Source organism: Panthera onca, chromosome E3 (genome assembly GCF_046562875.1).
Source record: "Panthera onca isolate mPanOnc1 chromosome E3, mPanOnc1 haplotype 2, whole genome shotgun sequence".
Lineage (NCBI taxonomy): Eukaryota > Metazoa > Chordata > Mammalia > Carnivora > Felidae > Panthera > Panthera onca.
Genome location: NC_138354.1, coordinates 7,334,731 through 7,350,095, shown reverse-complemented (window position 1 = coordinate 7,350,095; position 15,365 = coordinate 7,334,731). Strand labels below are relative to the sequence as shown.

Sequence of the window (15,365 nt, the reverse complement as noted above, 5' to 3'; positions counted from 1 at the left end):
GAGGCTTCAGAAAGGAAATGTGAGCAGAGAAAGTGGACACATGGGCAGACTCAGGTTGAGGGAACAGGGTATTTGGTCTACTTGTCAAGCAACCAGCATGAATTAAAATCATCATCTGGGCAAATTACTATCCTTATTGTTGTGTGGAATACAAAGAAGGGCACAGGATATGGCACCTGGTTTTCAGAAAGTGGTATGTACAAACAGAACATTGGGTAATGTCCACAGAAGGGGGTATGAGGCAGTGCCCAAGTGATTAAGAAAACAGGAGACTTGGGTAAAGCTTCAGGGTGGAGAAAGTGGTCAACAGTGTCAAATATTGCTGGGAACTTGAGAAAGCTAATGGAGAAAAAGACCTCAGAGATGGCAACCTTGTTAGCACTGGCAACCTTGTGCAGAACTGGGAGCAGGTTCGTGATTGGGAGGAGGGTGAGATGTGGAGTATCTCTAGGTTAGAATATTAGGTGTCCACCCCTGCAAGGCAGAAGCCAGCGTCCAACTGTGCAGAGCCAAGGATGATGACCAAGGTATTTTAGAGTGTGGGGCTACACAAGTAAGCCCATAGCTGACCCTGTGGTTCTGTAGCCTACCTCATGGTTTCCCTGCATGCTCATTCTCACTCAGGAACTGGAGGAAAAGGAAAAGGGAGGTGGCATTGGGTGGTGGCAAAGGGGTCTCCTTCGTTCCTACTTCCCTTTTTGCTCCTATTGACCATTGCCTGATGCATAGCAGTCGTCTAGGTGATCCTGAATACAGTGCTGGCTGGGGAACCTGCTGATTGCCACCCAAATTGCAACAGTATGTTCAAGTGTATATACAGTAGTGACTTACCCATTAGCTGAACAAGCCTCTCTGACATGGTTTTGCTGTCATCCCTCTAGTGTTTGAGTTATGATGTCAACTTGACTCTGCCCTGGGTGGCACTTCTAATTAGGTAGATTGGTTCCTCTTCTTGGTCTGCCCTAGCTGAATGTGTCTGCCTAGGTCTCAGAGCTGTGTTGGGGAGAATATGGAGCCTGCAACCTTGTCTCAGGAGTGAAAAGGAGCAATTGAGTGGTAGGATGTCTGGAATTTCTAAAGAAGGATGGTCTGGATTCCCAGGTCTTCCAACAGCCACAAGAAGTGCAGAGGAAGACATAAGCCCTCCCTCTTAAAGGAGGAGCTGGAGGGAGAGGAATTAAAGAATAGGTTGCAGCTGCTTTATGAAGTCAGGGAAGAGATCCCTGGCTCTATCCCAAGTGAAATTCTCTTATTAGTATTTGCCTTAGATTTGATAAGATGTTGAATAAACCTGATGTGGTAATAATCTGGAAGCAGATGCCTGACAGTGTAAGATGACTGGATTTATTAGAGCAGTGCCAGTAGCTTTTAGATTTTAAGGAAGTCTGTCCAATATTACAAGTACAAAGAAGCAGGGGTGGAGTTTCTAGGTGCTTGATAGAGTGAAAAAGTGACTAGGTGAGTGGAATTGGGGGCCAAGTCCTCACATTTCAAGAAAAGAGATGGAAGGGGAATGTTTCTGGAGTTTGCTAATAGCTACTGGGGGACTGAATCTCTTTCATACACTTCTGCCTTCCATCTTCATTTGGGCAGAAGCTAAAAATCTGCCCAGGTGGCTGTGTTACTGCTAATTGCTTCATGTTTTTAATGGGGCCTCATAATTTTAATTGCATTTGGATATTTTATATTCACTCAGTCTCCACATGGGCACTGTTGGAGACGATAATACAGAAAATTATAATGACATTGGTGATACCACTCACTTGGCCCAGGGCTCTTTGCTGCTCTGGGTTAGAGAACAGGCAGAAAGTAATGCAGAAGGTCAAGAGGAGTCTCAGTTTATCCTCAGCTTGATGGTCCCCCATCCTACCCAAGAACCAGGTTGCCACTGAGTCTGGCAGCATTAGCTCTTTGCCAGCCCCAGGATTCACGCTGGATAGTGGAAGGCCTGGTTTTCAAGCTCCAGGCCAAGTTTCCAGTGGATGCATCTCTCTCTCTGGCTCTAGACAACTTGGAAGAGGCCCCATGCCCATGTGCCCTTTATAAGTAGTCCTTTGGACTCCTACTTAAACATGGTCCTCTCCTACTTAAATATGTCATCGGCCACCAAGGCAGTAGTACTTAGGGATATGCCCGTCTTTGCCCCACCTAATCCTGTCCTTTCTTGGAATCCAGCCTCAGTGGAGGAGGAAGAGAATTCCTCCATAAAAGTACACTTTTTATTTCCGTAATTAAAGTGTGATCATATAAATAACACTTGCTTTTTATTTGAATTTGAATAACACATGGAAATATAAAGAGAAAAATAGAAGACACCTGAAATCTCATTACCTTGAGATAACAGTTTGGTGACCATCCTTTCAAGAACCCCTTTATGCATTCAGACACACATGTGTATAGTTTTACATGAATGGGATGATATTACACATACTGTGTGTATGTGTGTGTATTTTAAAATCATGAATTTTTTCTTTCTTCCTATCTCTTCTTCCTAAATGAACACTTATCTCCCTATTTCTGTCCTACATATGTTACTATCTGCTGTGTACCCTTCTATATTTTTCTCCATACTCAATTACTGTCATACAGAGATATGTGTATGTCTGTGTATCTATGCTTATATAATATACATATACTTTATAAGCAAATAGATAGATTTTTTTCTTGGTTTTGAAATGTGATATACTTCAATCCATACTTTTATCACCTTGCTTTTCTTATTTGGTAATACCTTATGTTCACACTTCCAAGTTACCTGGTATAACTCTATCCCATATCAACATTTCATTGCATAACATGGTAGAATTCCCCTATTAATATACATATGCTTGGTTTCCAGTCTGGACCACTGTGAGCAGTGCTGCAATAAATATCCCATTCCTTTCAAATAGGTCCTTTTATTTCTCTAGAATAGCTATCTAAGAGCCAGAATTGCTGGTTTAAAGAGTATTTGCATTTTAAATATTAATATATGTGGCCAGATTGCCTTCCAAAAAGGCTTGAACAGGGATGCCTGGGCGACTCAGTCAGTTAAGCATTGACTCTGAATTTTGGCTTAGGTCATGATCTCACAGTTCGTGAGTTCAAGCCCTGCAGTGGGTTCCACGCTGTGAATGTGGAGCCTGTTTGAGATTCTCTGTCTCCCTCTCTCTGCCCTTCCCCAGCTCTCTTTCTCTCTCATAGTAAATAAATAAACTTAAAACAACAACAACAACAACAACAAAAAGCTTTAAACACTTCAAAGTTTCACGAGCATAATTTATTTTCCTCCTTTATTTTCTTCCACGTTTTAGGCAGAAATAGGGAATTATATCTCATTGTTGTTTTCATTTATAGTTTTCTGGCTTTTAGTGAATTTGAGCACCTATTCCTAAGGCTGGCTATTTGACAAACTTAACTATTTGTGACATTTGCCCATTTGTCCATGATATTATCTTTTTCTAATCAATTGGTAAGAGTTCTTTGTATATTACAGAGGTCGTGGTAGAGAAAACACTTATCCCTCACTTCTGATGTTTCCATCTAGCAGGGGCAGCCATTAATGTAATGTTTCTGTCAGCTCTTCAACTCTTCATTCACTTCCTTTCTGTGGTAGAGAGATTGAATCTGGTGAGTTTGGGAGGAGAGGTTGGAATGTAGTTAAGCCTATATCCTTTTTTTGTGTGTTTTCTTGTGGTGAGAGGTCTACTAAGAGCATATGTTCTTGATTGCACTCCACTGTCTTTTAATTGGTGAGTTTAACCTATTTACATTTATTTCAATGACTGTATAAATTACGACTTGTTTCTTCTAATGTATTTCAAATTTCCCATTTATTGTACTTCCTTTTTTTCTCCTTCCCTACTTTCCTTTTTTTTTTTTTTTTTAAAGAAATAGCCTTTTAAAAAAATATTTATTTTTGAGAGAAAGAGAGCACGAGTGGGGAGGGGCAGAGAGAGAGGGGGACACAGAATCCAAAGCAGGTTCCAGGCTCTGAACTGTCAGCACAGAGCCCTATGCGGGGCTCAAACTCACAAACCACAAGATCATGACATGAACTGAAGTCAGCCGCTAAACTGACTGAGCTACCCAGGTGCCGCTGTCCTTCCCTGCTTTTCAATGGATGAATCAAATATTTTTCCTGATGGTTAAAACATTTTACATTCTATTTTTAGTCTTATATTTGTTACTTGTGCTTATGTTTACTTACCTCTATTGATTACTTTTTTTATTTTTTAAATTTTTAATGTTTTTATTTATTTTTGAGAGACAGAGAGAGACAAGATATGAGTGGGGTAGGGACACACAGAGAGAGAGAGAGACACAGAATCTGAAACAGGCTCCAGACTCTGAGCTGTCAGCACAGAGCCCAACGTGGGGCTTGAACTCATGAACTGCAAGATCATGACCTGAGCCAAAGCCTCACACTTAAGCAACTGAGCCACCCAGGCGCCCCACCTCTATTGATTTCTTATTTTACTTACCCCTTATTGATTTTAATATTGTACCAGAGGTAGTGAGAGAAACCAAGTACGAAAATGAAATAAAAAGCATATAGATTTGGGGGCGCCTGGGTGGCTCAGTGGGTTAAGCATCTGACTTCAGCTCAGGTCATAATCTCACAGTCTGTGAGTTCGAGCCCCACGTTGGGCTCTGTGCTGACTGCTCAGAGCCTGGAGCCTGCTTTGGATTCTGTGTCTCCTTCTCTCTCTGCCCCTCCCCCGTTCATGCTCTGTCTCTCTCTGTCTCAAAAATAAATAAAAACATTAAAAAAGTGTTTAAAAAAAAAAAGCATATAGATTTGAAAGGAAGAAGTGAAATTCCCTCTATTTTCCAGATGACATGATCTTGTATAAATAAAATTTTACGGGGCCGCCTGGGTGGCTCAGTCGGTTAAGCGTCTGACTTCAGCTCAGGTCACAATCTCACGGTCTGTGAGTTCGAGCCCCACGTCGGGCTCTGGGCTGATGGCTCAGAGCCTGGAGCCTGCTTCTGATTCTGTGTCTCCCTCTCTCTCTGCCCCTCCCCTGTTCATGCTCTGTCTCTCTCTGTCTCAAAAATAAATAAACGTTAAAAAAAAAATAAAAAAATAATAATAAAAATAAAATAAAATTCTACGGAATGTGCTGAAAACTTTTAGAGCTAACAAACAAGTTCAGCAAGGTTGTGAGGATTAATATGCCAAAAAAAAAATTATATTCCTAAACACTGTGAGTGAACAATCCAAAAATAAAAAAATTTCATTTGGGGTACCTAAGTGGCTCAGTTGGTTAAGCATCTGACTCTTGATTTTGGTCAGGTCATGCTGTCACAGTTCCTGAGTTCAAGCCCTGCACTGAGCTTTGCACTGACAGTGTGGAGCCTGCTTGGGTCTCTCTCCCCCCCTTTCTCTCTGTCTCTGTCTCTCTCTGTCTCTCTCAAAATAAATAAACTTAAAAAAAATACAGTTTCATAATAGTATCAAAAAGAAGTATATCATCATCTGTATATTCCCCCTTGAATGATACAAATACTTAGTGTACTCTCATATCCCTTAATCTTACCCCATGCACCATCTCCACCATGCTGATAGTGTGTAAAATTTAGTTATGAATTATATAAGTATACATGCTTATCTTTTCTTCTCTTTATTGAGATATAGTTTTCATATAGTCAAATGCACAGATCTGTCTATAACTAATTTGGACAAATGTACATAATATATAAAAAACATCCCCCAATTCAAGATAAAGGACATTTCCAGAACCCCATAAGTTTCCTTCATGCCCCCTTTTAGTCAACCCCTTCTACCAGAGCCAACTGTTATTCTGATTTCTATCACCATAGATTAGTTTGCCTCTTCTAGAATTTCTTATTAAAAGAATCATGTAATATATACCTTTTGGGTTTTGCTTTTTTCACTCAACCTGATATTTTTTGAAAGTCATTCATGTTATTGCATTTATTTGTAGTTGTTTTCTTTTTATTGCTAGTTGTTATTCAATTGTATGAACATACCAAAACTTGCTTATCTATTCTTCCATTGGTGGATGTTTGTGTTTTCTTTTTCAATTTGGGAATACTATGAATAAAACATTCTCATATAAGTTTTTTGTGTACATGAATAGAATTGCTGGATCATAATTGCTCCAAGGGTGTGTTGAAACTTCTCCACTGGACACTTGAACTTCTACAAAAGTCATCTCATCCATGGTGATTGTCATTATCCATCTTCTTTATGGGGGAGACAGTAGAAAACTCATATTGCACCATGTTTATAATGACACTGCTTCTGATTTGACACTTTTATCTATTTAGGGTCTTGATCACACACCAGATGTCTAGTAAACAACTCCAGGCTTCCACAGACCTATTCATCAGACCGTTCAGGTGGCACATGATTGTGATTGTGGGATCAGTCATTGCAATTTGTGTAAGTATATTTCTTTCCACTTGTCTCTCTCTATCCATAGAGCTTGAACCAATTGCTTCCATCCAGGAGAAGGAGGCTGAAGGAAGCTCTCCATTTCATCATTCCATTTTCCTGTTTCTAATCCAGAAACAGAAGTGTCCAAGAGACAAGCTCTTAGAAAAAGAATGAGCAAATTATAGCAGGTAGGGGTAACTGTAAGGGAGTCCAAAACACTAGCCTGAAAAACTGAGGGGAAGAAGGAAACCTGAGCTCTCCATGCTTTCTTTCCCCCAAGGTGCTATATTTCTGCTCCAGCCCACCTGGCTCCTTTCTAGATCTTAAAATTGAGATAGCCCCCATACCTGTCTCTAAGGATGCCCTGCTGTCCCTCTCTACCTCTGCATATATGTAAGAGTTTCCTTTTCCCCTTGGTTCCACTAAGAAAAAAAAAAAAAGTTGAACTATGCAAAAAGAAGCTCTATCAGGAATATTTGTATCATTCAAGGGGGAATATACAGGGGCGCCTGGGTAGCTCAGTTGGTTAAGCGTCCAACTCAGCTCAGGTCATGATCTCATGGTTTGTGAGTTCAAACCCCACGTTGGGCTCTGTGCTGACAGCTCAGAGCCTGGAGCCTGCTTCGGATTCTATGTCTCTCCCTTTCTCTTTCTCTCTCTGCCCCTCCCTGCTGCGTTCTGTCTCTCTCTCTCAAAAATAAGTAAACATTAAAAAAATTTAACAAAAGAAAACATTTAAAAAATTTAAGGGAAAAAATAAAAGAAACCTTAAAGATAGAAATCTATGTATGTACAAAGGACAAATCATTTATGTTAAGCTAAATAGCAGTTGTCTTCAAACTGAGTTGCTTCTATAGCTCCGTTTTCTGGGCGTTAGTCCAAACTTTTTGCCATTTAGCCTGAGATAAGTTTATTTTTGCTGTTGCTCTGACTAGTTCTGGTGAAACTGAGAATCTTTTCTTGAACATATTTTCTTGTGTTGAGTTCTTTATCTGAGAACAGGAAATGAGAATTTAGTAGAAAAGTGCTATCTCAGGATAGAGTAAGTATCTTAGGGATATGATCCTAGCAGAGGAAAAGATTACTTCAAGAGATGGCATTTCGGGGGCGCCTGGGTGGCTCAGTCGGTTGAGCGTCCGACTTCAGCTCAGGTCACGATCTCACAGTCCGTGGGTTCGAGCCCCGCGTCGGGCTCTGGCCTGATGGCTCAGAGCCTGGAGCACACTTCCGATTCTGTGTCTCCCTCTCTCTCTGCCCCTCCCCCATTCATGCTCTGTCTCTCTCTGTCTCAAAAATAAATAAACGTTAAAAAAAAAACTAAAAAAAAAAAATAGATGGCATTTCCTGATACCACTATAGAGTGATAAGCCCTTGGGAATTATGGAGGAAGGCAGTCAAGAAAGGTGGCAGCTAGACAAGAGCAGGGAAATGTTGGGAAATTGGTTTCATACAGGGAAATCAGGCAAGTAAGTAAATGCATTCAGGATAATGAGAAACCAGTTTCCATTATTGAAGGACTTACAAATACGGAAAGGGAAGACTGGAATAGACCCTGAGGTGTTGGACTGGAATTGAAGCTATAAAGGGAAATATTTCATAACGTTAGAAGGATCGATTCAGCAATCCGTCAAGAGGACATAACAGACCTGTTTATGCATCTAATAACAGAGTTTCAAAATATATGAAGCAAAAACTTGCATGACTTCAAATAAAAAATAGACAAATTCACAATTAGAGATTTCAATATCCCTTCATCTATAATTGACAGTATAAATTGACAGAAAATAGGTTAACATACCGAAGATGTGAACAACAGTACCAACTGACTTGACCCAATTATGTCATTTATAGAACACTCCGCACAACACAGAAGAATACACATTCTTTTCAAGTGCTTATGGAATGTTTACCAAAATAGATTATATTCTGAATCATAAAACAACTCTAAATAAATTTAAAATGTTTCAAATCATACAAAATTGTGTTCTCAGATCACATTGAAAATACATTAGAAATCAATAATGGAAAGATTTCGAGAAAACTCCCAAATATTTGGAAACTAGGCAACATCTAAATAGTTCATGGGTCAAAGGAAAATCTTAAAGGAAATTGTAAAGTATTTTGAACAAATGGAAAATGAAAACAGACCTATTAATTTTTGTAGGATACGCACAGGGAAATTTATAGCACTAAATGCCTTTGTCAGAAAAGAAGTAAGATCTCAGACAAATTCTTAGAAATACACAAACTACCAAAACTGAAACAGGAAGAAATAGATCATCTGAACAGACCCATAACCAGCAAAGAAATTGAATTAGTAATCAAAAATCTCCCAACAGGGGTGCCTGTGGCTCAGATGATTGAGCGTCTAACTTCAGCTGAGGTCCTGATCTCAGGATTTTTGAGTTGGAGCCCTGCCTCAGGCTGTCTGCTGTCAGCACAGAGCCTGCTTTGAATCCTCTGTCTCCCTCTGTCTCTGCTCCTCCCCCCTCTCAAAAATGAATAAACATTAAAAAAAAAAAAAAAAAAAAACTCCCAACAAACAAAAGTCCAAGGCCAGATGGCTTCCCAAGGGAATTCTACCAGACATTTAAAGAAGAATTAATACTTCTTCTCAAACTGTTCCAAAAATAGAAATGGAAGGAAAACTTCCAAACTCGTTTTATGAGGCCAGCATTACCTTGATTCCAAAACCAGACAAAGACCCTACTAAAAGGAAAATTACTAAAAAGTCAATATCCCTGATGACCTAGATGCAAAAATCCTCAACAAGAAACTAGCAAATCAAACCAAGAGTACATTAAAAGAATTACTCACCATGATCAAGTGGGAATTTATTCCTGGGCTGCAGGGGTGGTTCAATATTCGCAAGTCAATCAATGTGATACACAACATTAATAAAAGGAAAGATATATATGTTAACTAGCTTGGATTTAAATAAAATTTGAAAAAAATAAATAAAAAAGAAGGATAAGAACCATATGATCCTCTCAATAGATGCAGAAAAAGCATTTGACAAAATACAGCAACCATTCTTGATAAAAACCCTCCAGAAAGTAGGGATAGATATACATACCTCAACATCATAAAGGCCATATATGAAAGACCCACAGCTAATTATCCTCAATGGGGAAAAACTGAGAGCTTTGACTCTACAATCAGACAACAAAAAGAAATAAAAGGCATCCAGATCAGCAAGGAAGAAATCAAACTTTTGCTCTTTGCAGACAACATGATACTCTATGTAGAAAACTTAAAAGACTCCACCAAAATATTGCTAGAACTAATATACAAATTAAGCAATGTTTCAGGATATAAAATCAATGTACAAAAGTCTGTTGCATTTCTATTTACCGATAATGAAGCAGCAGAAAAAGAAATCAAGGAATCAGTCTCATTTACAACTGCACCAAAAACCATAAGGTCAAAAGGAATAAACCTAACCAAAGAGGTAAAAATATCTGTACTCTGAAAACTATAGAACACTTATGAAAGAAATTGAAGAAGACACAAAAAAAATGGAAAAACATTCCATGCTCATGGATTGGAAGAACAAACATTGTTGAAATGTCTATACTACCCAAAGCAATCTACACATTTAATTCAACCCAATCAAAATACTGCCAGCATTTTTCACAGAGCTAGAATAAACAATCCTAAAATTTTTATGGAACCACAAAAGATCCCAAATAGTCAAAGCAATCCTGAAAAAGAAAAGCAAAGCTGGAGGCATCATGATTCTGGACTACAAAGCAAGTCATCAAGACTACTGGCACAAAAACAGACACAGGGATCAATAGAACAAAATAGAAAACCCAGAATGGACCTACAACTATATGGTCAACTAATCTTTGACAAAGTAGGAAAGGATATCCAACAGAAAAAAGAAAGTCTTTTCAACAAATGGTGTTGGGAAAACTGGACAGCAACATGCAAAAGAATGAAACTGGACCACTTTCTTATACCATACCCCAAAATAAATTCAAAGTGGAAGAAAGACCTACATGTGAGACAGGAAACTATCAAAATCCTAGAGAACACAAGTAGCCACCTCTTTGACATGGGCCATAGCAACTTCTTACTAGACACATTGCCGGAGGTAAGGGAAACAAAAGCAAAATTTGTGACGTCATCAAGATAAAATCTTCTGCACAGTGAAGGAAACAATCAACAATACTAAAAGGCAGCCTACAGAATGAGAAAAGATATTTGCAAATGACATATCTGATAAAGGATTAGTAGACAAAATCTATAAAGGATTTATCAAACAACACCCCCCCAAAAAACAAATAATCTAGTTAAGAACTGGGCAGAAGACATGAATAGACATTTTTCCAAAGAAGAAATCCAGATGGCTGACATATACATGAAAAGATGCTCAACGCCACTCATCATCAGGGAAACACAAATCAAAACCATGATGAGATATTACCTCATACCTGTCAGAATGGCTAAAATTAACAACACAAGAAACAAGTGTTGGCAAGGATGCAGAGAAAGGGGAATGCTCTTGCACTGTTGGTGGGGATGCAAACTGGTGCAGCCACTCTGGAAAACAGTATGGAGGTTCCTCAAAAAACTAAAAAGAGAACTACCCTACAATTCAGCAATTGCACTACTAGATATTTACCCTAAGGATACAAAAATACAGATTTGATGGGTTACATCACCCTGATGTTTATAGCAGCATTATCAACGATAGCCAAACTATGAAGAGAGCCAAATGTCCACTGACCAATGAATGGATAAAGATGTGGGGTGTGTGTGTGTGTGTATATATATGTATATATATATATATGTATATATGTATATGTATATGTATATGTATATATATGTATATATATATATATACAATGGAATGTTACTCAGCCATCAAAAGGAATGAAATCTTCCATTTGCAATGATGCAGATGGAGCTAGAGTGTGTTATGCTCAAATGAAATAATTCTGGCAGAGAAAGATAAATATATGATTTCACTCATGTTGAATTTAAGAAACAAAACAGATGAACACATGGGAAGGGGGGAAAAAAGAAAGAGGGGGAAATGAACCATAAGAGACTCTTAAAGATAGAGAACAAACTGAGGGTTGATGAAGGGAGGTGGGTGGGGGGTTGGGCTAAATGGATTGTGGGTGTTAAGGAAGGCACTTGTGTTGAACACTGGGTGTTATATGTAAGTGATGAATCACTAAATTCTACTCTTCTACTCCTGAAAACAATATTACACTACATGTTAACTAACTAGAATTTAAATAAAAATTTGGAAAAAGAAAGAAAAAAAAAAGATCTCAAATCAATGAACTCAGTATCCACCTGAGTTCTGAGAAACTGATAAAGAAGAACCAATTAAGTCCTATGTAAGCAGAAAAATATATATATCAAAGCAGAAATAAATAAAATCGAAAATAGAAAAACAATATAGAAAATAAATTGAGGGGCACCTGGTTGGCTCAATTGGTTGAGTGTCCAACTCTTGATTTTGGCTCAGGTCATGATCTCATGGTTCCTGGGATCATGCGCACGTTGGGCTCTGGGCTGACAGCAAGGAGCCTTCTTGGAATTCTCTCTCCCTCTCTCTCTGCCCTTCTCTCTCTCTCTCTCTCTCTCTCTCTCTTTCTCTCAATTTCTTTCTCAGAAGAAAAAAAGAAAAAATTGAAAGCTGGTTCTATGAGAACATCAATAAAACTTAAGCCTGAAGTGCAACTAATCAGGAAAAAAGAGTAAAGATAAAAATTTTCAATATTAGGAATGCAAGAGGTATGTCAGTAAATATTCTGCAGATACTAAATAGATGAATAGATTTAAGCAAGTAAATTTGATAACTTTGATGGTGACAAACTCCTTAAAAGTTTGTCAAATTCCTTAAAAGATACAAACAACAAAAGATGACTCAGAAAGAAATATATAACCTTAATAGTCTCATACCAATTATAGAAATTGAATTTGCAGTTAAAAAAAAACCTTCCTAGGAGAACCATCATTGTCAAGTGGATTTTATCCCAAGTGTACGAAGCTGACTCAATATTCAAACATCACTAAATATAATTCACCATGTTAATGGCCTAAGGGAAAAATACATGACCATCTCAATAGATGCAGAAAAAGTATTTGATGAAATTCAACATCTATTCATGATTAAAAGTCTTAGCAAAGCAGGAATAAAAGAGAATTTACTTAACCTGAGAAAGGGAATCTACTTAATCATACGTAATGGTTAAAGACTGAATGCTTTTCAGAAAGATCAGGAATATGGCATGGATATCTACTTCCAGCACTCCTCTTTAACGTTGTACTGGAAATCTGAGCCAGTGCAATAAGGCAGTGGGAGAAAATGGTATGCAGATTGGAAAGGAAGTCTCTGTCTAAAAAGTTTTTTTTGGGAGGTTGGTGACTCAGTTGGTTAAGCGTCCAACTTCGGCTCAGGTCATAATCCCACGGTCTGTGAGTTCAGGCCCCATGTAGGGCTCTGTACTGACAGCTCAGAGCCTAGAGCTTGCTTCAGATTCTGTGTCTCCGTTTCTGTCTGTGCCCCTCCCCCGCTTGTGCTCTGTCTCTCAAAAATGAATAAACATTAAAAAAATTTTTTTGAAAAACCAAATGAATTATATTTCTATAGATGAACAATTGGAATCAAAAAATTTAAAAATACCATTTCCAATAGCACCACCCAAAAAAGAGAAAAATACTTAGGTATAAATGTAATAAAATATGTGCAAGATCTGTTCACAGAAAACTACAAAACACTGATGAAATAAATCAAAGAAGACCTAAATAAATTAAGAGATATACCATGTTAATGGAATAGAGAATCAATATCATTGATATGTCACTTACATGGGCAGGGGCAGGGGGATGTCATTTAAGAAGAAAACCTTAAGAAGAAAATACTAAAAAGGTGAATTTAGGACAGTTAAATGATATAAAACCAAAATATAAAAATCAACTGTATTTCTATATACTAGCAATAAACAAATGGAAAGCTTTATGGGTGGTGGCTTTTCAATGTAGGGTGATTGGAGAACCTGTATGTTAGTACCATTAGGTCTTTCCTCTCAGGTCAGATTCCTCAGAGAAATTTTCCAGGATTCTGCTTTGAGGTTGGTGGCCTGTGCTTAGCTGTCAGTCTTCTAGGAGGTGAGTCTGGGAAGAAGGCTGGGGGTGAAGTTTGGGAAGGGAGGAGAAGAGCTAAGCATTCAGCATATAATCATTCTACTCCCTGGGAAGGGCTCCCCACACATTGGTTTCCATGGTCCTTGGCTTCATCATCTGGGAAGTTCCTCCTTATCCATTATCCACCTTGGTCACATCTGAAGTGGACACTGAAGAGGTAATATTGAGTGTAGCAAAGGACTGTCAATTATCTGTTAAACACCTTTCTCTAAAAACAGAACCTCTAAACCAGGACTTTTTTGTCTTTCTGGAGAGTTGGTTTACTAGCATGCTACTTCAGAAATCCCTGAATTTCAGGGAAGATGAATCCTTACCCAAGCCTAAGCCCTCCAGGCTGAATTGTAACTGGTCTCAACCAATCATGATAATGTCATTCTCCTAGCTCTGGTGGTCAGCTGACACTTGACAATGAAATATAAAGCCAAAGTCTTCTGGGTGGAGCTTTTGGAAAATATTTTCTTTCCTAATTTAAAGGGGAAAATCCAAGCACAGTTTGCTATTTCCCATTTTACTTGCTGACACATGGACATAAGCACTGGATAGACAGCCATCTTGCACCATGAACAGCAAGTCAACATAATAAGACAGCATATGGAGGCTGGATCCTTGATGACATTGTTGGAGCCGCTAACCAGCCTTTCATGCCCTATTCCTGGACATCTCATTTTGTGAGAAAAATAAGACCATCATTCTTAAGCCACTGTGCTTTGGCTTTTCTGTAACCATTCCTAGCTCATATAACCAGTGTAGTTGAGCATCTTTTTCTGATGTTTATTTTCTTTTACAGTTCCCCTTTTGTAATATGCCTGTTCATGTATTTTCCCCATTTTCCCACTGTACTATTTATTGTATTCATTTTGACTGTGGTCATTCTTCCTATATTCTGGGTATTAGTCCTTTATCTTTTATACATGTTGTAAATATCATATTTCATCAATTCCAAGATGTGCATTTTTTCACATTTGAATATCTCTGAAATTGAGATGTCATATAAATTATGGTATTTCATATTGCAGTCAGCAGGTGGCAGAGTTGGCATTGCTGTTGCCATAACCTGAGGCATATTTGCCAAGAAGCCAATGAGGCTCAAAGTTCAGACTCTAGGGGTGTCTGGCTGGCTCAGTCAGTAGAGTATACAACTCTTGATCCCAGAGTCCTGAGTTCAAGCTGAACATTGAGCATGGAGCCTAGTCAAAAAAAAAAAAAAAAAAAAAAAAAAAGTTCAGACTCTAACTAGCTTGGATCTCTACCAACGCCATGGGAGGGGCACTAGCAGTGTCATGTGGTTCTGTAAACTTTATAGTAGTAAAATATTTTAACCTCAATCTGTTAAGGTCATGTATCTTTCTATTACAACTTCCTCTATGTCAGGTGATGTGAGAGTGGTCACGGGCATTTTTTTTTTTTAAGCCTGTTAAGAGAAATTGGAGTTGAGGAACATTTAGTTTTGATGTGATGTGGTTTCCAGACATTCTTGTGTATAGCTAAGTTGTAGTTAGTTGTCTCAGTATAGGAATGGCTTCCAGGAATACTCCTCCCCCACCCTGTGCCAACCCAGCATCACCACACAAAGAAACAGCCAGAGGCCCTACCATGCTTCCTATGACACCCAGCACCAGAAAGAAGTATGTGGGTAGTGGAGAAGAAACAAAATTTGAAACGGCCTTTTCTTTCTTATTGCAAGATGGCTGACACACCTCCAGACACTGAATCCACATCTTAGGTGGAAATAAAATAGGGGCAGTCCTAACTTTATTGGTCCTTTTTGTTTGGTGAGTGACAGCTGTCTCAGATATCTGTTATCAGACCT

At 38.5% G+C, this 15,365-nt stretch overlaps 1 protein-coding gene across 5 annotated transcripts in view; it reads left to right on the top strand.

Annotated features, from left to right (window-relative positions):
• LOC132689547 (NXPE family member 3-like) overlaps window positions 1–15,365 on the top strand; it is a 73,301-nt gene that overhangs the window by 37,096 nt on the left and 20,840 nt on the right. For 4 of the 5 annotated variants that reach the window (XM_078440433.2, XM_078440431.2, XM_078440430.2 and 1 more), the window contains one exon: window positions 6,277–6,391. In XM_078440433.2, the coding sequence (XP_078296559.1) occupies window positions 6,296–6,391 (96 nt within the window). In that variant the 5' untranslated portion in view covers window positions 6,277–6,295. Of the gene's footprint in view, window positions 1–5,440; window positions 6,172–6,276; window positions 6,392–15,365 lie in introns of those variants that run through there. The other variant, XM_060649387.3, reaches the window with a different exon arrangement.